General features: G+C 38.7%; 1 protein-coding gene across 1 annotated transcript; it reads right to left on the bottom strand.

Moving 5' to 3' along the window:
* Positions 1-2,511: 2,511 nt before the first annotated feature.
* GH3.1 (Auxin-responsive GH3 family protein) lies at positions 2,512-4,886 on the bottom strand. Its single transcript, XM_086254340.1, has 3 exons — positions 4,432-4,886; positions 4,220-4,321; positions 2,512-4,109 (listed from the first exon to the last, which is right to left on the bottom strand). The coding sequence occupies exons 1-3, from the start codon at positions 4,749-4,751 to the stop codon at positions 2,735-2,737; spliced, it is 1,797 nt and encodes a 598-aa protein (XP_086110466.1). The 5' UTR covers positions 4,752-4,886; the 3' UTR covers positions 2,512-2,734.
* Positions 4,887-7,417: the final 2,531 nt, after the last annotated feature.

A 7,417-nucleotide genomic window follows, 5' to 3' on the forward strand; every position in this document is an offset into this window, starting at 1 on the left:
TACAAATTAATCAAAATATTTAATCCCGTCAATCAAATAGTAACAAAAACATCCACACTATGCAGGCGTCGGCATGATAACAAAATCTAAATTTTAGATTCTAATTAATAAACAATGTTAATTAATTAATGTCATTTGGGGATTAACCTAGCTTAGGACAAAATAATAAGGCAATGATCAAATAAAGACCATGTGAAAAGCAAGCGAAGGACAAGAAAGAAGTTGCACATCACAGTCTAGGAGTGATGGTTGTGTTCGGCCAATTAAAGCACCCAGACAGCCTGACTGAACATGGTGGTTTCAACCATGGGGTTTTTCTTTTGAACTAATTGAACATGGGGTTTGGCCAGGGGATGTTGGTTGCTCTCTGTTGATATAATTAAAGGTGTGTTTGGTGGATTCTTAAACAATATCATGATATTAAATATCAATGTTAACATGCAGAAATATCAAAGATCTAAGAAATTAACTAAGAAATTATATGAAAATTTTGAATAAATTGTACTAAAAGAAATGATTGGAAGAATGTTGTATCAAATATCGGTAGTAAATAAAAAATAAAAAATAAAAAGAAATTACAAGGATAAAATACGAAAAGAAAACCCAATAAACCATTTGTAGTTTTTACTTTAGGTTTGATTTTGTCTTGAAGGGCCCTGCAAAAATATACATCATCCCATTGTCTCCCACAATACATATATATATATATATATATGTATGTTTGACCAAACATAGCTTTAGATGACATGATTGGCCAATGTTCTTCTTTTTGATGATCGAAACATGTTGGCTGAAAGCGTTGTGGGTCCTTGTAATAAGTTCGACCAAATGGCCTTATGACTATATGGGAAGGTTGGCTAAACAAGAAGGGATATGATCTCGGAGTTGGCCGGGTCAAATGTTTAAGTGATGGGGTTGCTAATTAGGTGGTGTTTGATGGCTTGAAGTGGTGATCGATCGCTTGATCAGAGAGAGTTCAGTGAGGTCTAAGGTCGATCAAAAGGCTTTGTGATAATGGCCGGGTGGAGACAACTGCCTTCACTCGTCAACTATAGCATAAAATTCATTTTGGATTAGAAAAAACCGCGATTATAATTAGCGTGACAATTTCCATTATACTACATATAGGTAATTAAGTACTCACAATATGCCGTTCTGTTTTATTCTTTATCTTATTTAATCAAAGATGGTGCTTGAGACTACCGCCAAAGCCACATGGGAGGCCTTGTGTGGTCCATCTTCAAGTATGGCCAATTCCATTGGGTCGTCCTCAATTGTGGATCATATTTTTATGATCCTTTTGAGAACGGAATACATAGCTTTAAGCCAATTTATATCACTTTGACACTTTCTCTTCTCTATCATTGCTTTGGAAAGAGATCGAGCAACAGATCTGCCTGCATACTTCAATAGTAATAAAATTTCAATAGGGAAATTTGGATAATCACCCGCAACATAACAAAGCATTAGTTGCATAACAAACAAACTTTGTTATTAATTATATATATTTCTTCCATGAACAAGACCCACATGATAAGATAAAGCATTTCAAAACAGCATCAAAGCTTAATTATAAGATCTTTAACTTAATTTCCAGGTGATCATTTTGATGTTTCTGGGTTTTGATTTTTCAAATTAATCTTATAAAAAAACCAATTAATCCTTGAGTAATTAAAAAAAGTACCCACCCAATCTCCATGAGTAGTAAGATTCATTTCATAGATATATTGCAGAAAGAAATAATGACACGAGGAAACTGCCATGAAACCCCCGCAATGATGCATGTTTTACATGAGCGCGCTGTGCTTTTCTTTATTTACCAACACACTTTCGATGAAGGAAGCATATAGGTCCGTAGTTATTAGGGAAGGGCGAGAGTCTAAAAGAATAAGATAGAGTCGAACTTTGGCCATGAGTGTAGTACAACTGTCGATGGAGCTATAAATCCCTACAAATATGAAATAACTACTCAAAAGTCAAAACAAAGAATTCTATATATAATGCAACAATTATATGGTATATGCATACGTACATTTATCCTTAAATATTGATGAGTTCATCTTTTTATTATTAGAATATAGTTAAATTTTTGACTATTAGATATATTTGTATCTAAATATTGTATCAAAGATATATCTCACTTTCCAAGTGTTTGCAAAAATGACTTAAAAAAACATATCACAAGTGATTTGTTCAAATTTAACAATAAGCTCAAATTATTGTCCATCTCAAATCAAATAAATTAGCAAACTTTCACAAAATTCAGCAAAATTTTTGATTAGAGTAAATTATTGACATGTCCAATTAATTAAGAATGCCTTATTTATAATTTGTCTTGAACTTTACCTTGCATTGAACCAACCTATAGTCAAAAATCCATTGTTTCATTTTTGTTTGGCAAGGATGATAGCTAGGTAATAATTAATGCCATGTGCATTGAATATATAGACATGCGCAAGTCCAAAAGGCTAGTGACTATGAAAGCAACCATTCAATGAACAAAACATGATCTTGAAAAAGTTACATATTCTTCTTTCCACAAGTTAATTGAACCAAAATACAAAACGTGACCCTGAAACGTCCTAATCCCAACTTACACTTTTTTCATGTAAACTTTCCACAGAAACCTACTCTGCTCTGAAATATCCAAGACTAAAATCCAAAAAAAAAAAAGTACATATATATATATATATATGTAGACTAAGGACCACCATGTCGTTGACTTATATGAAATTTACCGCCTCCTTTCTGGGGTCCAATGCGGTAAAGATGGGCTGAAATGCTTGGATACCACTCTAGAATCCAGTAGCTCCATTATGGGGGTAAAGTTAACACACCTCGGCACCTTATACTGGTTGATAGACGCGCCTCGAGAAATCGCGTAGTCCATTAACTCCTCAAACGTGCCGTTTTTAACCACGCGTATTTCCAGCGGTCCGATTGAGTTGTCCGCGACTCGCCCTTGTCTGTACACCGAGTTGAGCGATTCCTCCATCGCCAAGCAGCACTGTCTCAGCACCGAGTCGCTCGGCGAGTCGGCCGAGTCTTTCACCAGGAGTTCCCAGTAGATCACGTAGTGCCCCGGAATGGTAGTTGTGTCGGCGTAGCTCGTGTACTCCACGACGCTGCAGGCGTTGGACTTGTGGAGAAGCCGGGATGCGTTCTCGACGGCGAGTTGTAACTCAGCCTCGTCGGTCTTGTCCGAGTCGATGCTAAGTAGCACGTTCTTCCGCCTCACGAAGTGGAACTGCGGCGCCGAGTTGTGGAACCCGGTGACTCGGAGAATGTCGCCGACTCGGTACCGGTACAGCCCGGCGTACGTGGTGATCACCAGCTCGTACTCCCTCCCGACCTCGACATCGACAAGGTCAACGAGTTGACTCTGCGAGTCGCGACGAGTCGAGTCGTTGGGGTCGTAGGGCAAAAACTCGAAATACGCCATGTTTGGCATAATGGTGTAGGAAACCTCGGAGGGTTTGCACATCGGGTTGAGATTGAGTCCGAAATAACACTCCGACGACGCGTACATGGTGCACGCCATCGGCAGGCCGCCGCTGTAGTAATCAAGAGTCGGAATGTACTGAGCCATCGCTCCGGTTACGATCACGTCCAGGTACTTGGTGTTTGGCCAAATCCGGGTTATAATGCCCTCCCAATTTTCTCTTCCACATTCTTGGGAAACGAGCTCCGCCAGTTCCGGGTCGGGTCTTATCATCCGGGCCATGCAGGCCTTCAGCTCCGGGTCCGTGACTTTCGGGCTCAGCGTCCCGGTTTTGATGTCGCGGGCCAGTTGCTGCCAGTTGAGCTGGAGGAACCGGATGGCCCGGAGGAGACCCGACGCGAAAACTGCGCCAAGTCGGAGCACTTGGTGACGCTCCAGGAGGCCGCAGAGCATTTGGGTGTACATGCTCTGGAACGAGTCGGGGCAGAGGATGGCCTCGTTTGGGCTCGTGTAGACCATGTATGGGTCGTAGGGTCGGGTCTTGAAGTGCTCGCTTTTGTAGTAGCTGGTGAGTACTGGTCGGGCCAATAGCCCGCCCGGTGTCTTTGTTTCGGACTTGACAAACAGAAAGTATAGCCCCTTTCCTTTATCCAAACCCGGCACACAACTGTTCCATTAAACATTTAAAATTAATTAACTCAGTTATCCGCAAAGAAAAAATTATTAAATAATTTCGACGCGTATTTTGTTTAATTAATTATATTTAATTAAACTTACAGGTTCATTACTGGCATAAGGAGGCTGTAGAGTAACTGACGGCGATCCAGCTCTTCCTGAATAGTTGGCATAAGCTTCCTCTCACCCGCTGAAGTACCAGAACTGTAATTTCCCATGAACAATAAATTAGTAAATAATTTAACAATAATTCAAAATCTAAAAAATTAATATGGTGATTATATATATGATGGAGCAATTAATCATTTAATCACCTTGTGAGGAATTCAGAGATGGGGTGAGCTGACAAAATGGGTGAGCGATCCCCATTGGCGATCCTCTGGATTTCGGGCTGGAGGTCCTCGTACTTAATCACCGCGAGTTTGGATTTGAATGTTTTGCGGTCGGTGGCGCCGCCGAGTTTGTACCGTTTCAGGTACTCGGTTTCGGCGTTTCGGGTCAGTATCTCGGCCAACACCCGCTCTTGGATAGAGTCGGCGTTTCGGGTGGTTTCCTCGATGAATTGTAAGGCCTTGGCGTCTTTCTCGCAGGCCGGCGGCCCAAGCGGTGAGGGAAGGGAAGAGTCAACAGCCATTTTGAAGGGAAATTTTTGGAGAATTTTTTAGGGATTTAAGATTGTGGGAATGAATGAGAATGAGAGTGTTGTTTCACTTGTTTGCGTGTTAATATAAAGAGAGACAAGTTGAAGGTTGAAGGAGAGAAGAGGAGGAGTGGTGGAGTGAGATTGTGGAAGAGTTTGGGGGGGTTTATATAGGAAGAGGCGGGAGGGCGAGACAAGAGTGCCACGTCATAGGACATGTAAGGGTGTGGGGACCACGTGACAAAAGGGGTAGAAAAGTTAAAATATGGGGAAAAATGGGAGGAAGGTGACGAAGGGGGCATAATACGGAGGAGGAGGAGACGTGGAAAAGTAAAAATGGAAAATGCGGTCTGGGGAAAGAGGGACAAGAGGGGCCCACAACACGTAGACATGGCCGGAGAGGAGGCATGTGGGGTTAGTGACCGCCATGTCAGCGTAGCACAGGGAATGGGATGGGGGTAAGGGGTATATTTAGGAAGGTGATACGGGTCACCAAACCACGCGGCTGTTTTCGGGTAAATGTGTTGGTCATGGACAGCGATGGAGCGCCGGCCCACCATGCAGTTTCTACTCTTCCACGTGAGTCATTCAGTCATATGCCTCCATACTACTACGTCGACTGCACAGTACTCTGCACTAAAAGAGAATTAAAAAGCCAAATTCTTAATGAGCTTCTTTGTGTGTTATAATTGATTAGCATATAATAAGCACATAGTCCTTATATCATACGGGATGTAGATGTAATAGTCTAGCATTTATGGTCCGTATTCGAACGCGGCTTATTAACTATAATCACTCTTTACATCTCACATTTTTCATCCTAATTTGAAAAAAAAATAAAAATTTATCACAAACACAGATAAACTTAACGTTTATAGTCTAATGTCATAAGAGTTGTGCTCGATCACTTTTGCTCAACTTAATTTGACAAAAGAAAAAAACAAATTAACATGCTACATGTTAATCTTCAATAGTTCAGTCGGATAATGAGGCCAATCAAGCTGGGAATAAGAATATTTAACCTACATGTGCAGATTGTACCTATATTACATTTTTCTATCATTTATCATATTCTTCAACTAAATTCACATGCATGCAGTTTTAGAATTGTCTGTCTTGCTCAGATTGGCTGTGTTATTATGATTTTCTTGTCTCATAAAAGTTAAAAAGGAAGAGACACTAAGGCCCATTATGTATTTTTTTTAATTACACAAAAGCCATTAAATATTTTCTTATAATAAAAAAAACGTACCCATTAGATATTTTTGGAGTTTTATATATTGAGCATTAGTTTAAAGGATAAGATAGACACACGAATTATTACTCACAAGTTGAACGCAAAACTTAGAATTCCTTATGTGAGGTTTTATATACATGCCTCCTCGGACTTGAGCTAAAAATATATGGATGATTTATATTAGGCGAAATAAACTTGATATATGGCCTAACATTAGGTCTAGATTGATACTTCTGATATTACGTAAAAATTAAAATATATAATATAAAACAATATTAATTAATAATAGATGGAGTACGTTGTGAAAATGTACATAACATTTTCTATTGTAACGCAAGACCAACAATTTCCCATTCCGGATGTATATGAGATTTTATATACTCTCAATCAATGTAATAAACAACAATTTTGAGATTAATCGGTAACACACTTTGATTAGTTTGTTCGCAACTATTCATCGTCTAATTAAGTAACTGTAAAATGGAAGCGTATAAACTATTTAAACCCATCTCATTGAAAGACTTTGTCATACATATATGCATGAAATATAAAAGAATTTAACTGCTAATTAATTAATCAAGGAGAACATTAACTACTATAACTAAGAAAAGACTGTTAGTAACCGTCACAATCATATAATAGCCTAACAATGTGTTAGAGAATCTTTTTATTTAATTTTTGTGTCAGATAATAAAAAGAATCTCTGATGTTTTTTTAATCCAGCCTAAACAAGTTAAACCGACATTTCATGATCATCCTTTTAGTCTTCCACATAAAATTTGATACCACTTTGTGAAGTCACCTCATAGACTCATCCCCATCTTTTCATTTTATTTTATATATTGGTTCCTCTCCTCCCATTAATTAATTCAATACATTATTCATGCACCCATTTTTCAATTTCAGGTCAGTTGGGATGACTAAATCGTAGCAAACACCATATGAACAATGCTACACGAAATTGTGAAAGAAAGAAAAAACATATCAAAGTCCTTGAGAAAACTCCAAATTTTGCCACCCAAATAACTAATTTTCATAGACTTTTTTAAATCACTAATTTGCATCACACACACAATATGATGAAATAAAGTTCTAATAAAATTGTGGTGGCGTGTACCAACAACCACGCCACCATTTCTTGATGGTCTTGAAGACTGAAGAGCTAGTTTGGTTGTTTGGTTGGTGTCAAAATTTGGAAGCATATGGACTCTCAAAGTTTCCATGCATCCTCCTAAATTTTTTTTGTCAACGGTCAAATTGGGGTGGAAAGAGAGTTTGAAATATTGTACGGGAAAGAGCTAGCTAGAAAAGTGAATTGAATACTCTCAACATCTTCTATATGTTTTGCTTTATGGGTTAGGTTTTCATATGGAAAAATTAGCTTTAAAGACCTTGACTTCTCAACAACTATCCATAGCATGGT

This window comes from Dryas octopetala, chromosome 8 (assembly GCF_963921425.1).
Source record: "Dryas octopetala chromosome 8, drDryOcto1.1, whole genome shotgun sequence".
Taxonomy (NCBI): domain Eukaryota; kingdom Viridiplantae; phylum Streptophyta; class Magnoliopsida; order Rosales; family Rosaceae; genus Dryas; species Dryas octopetala.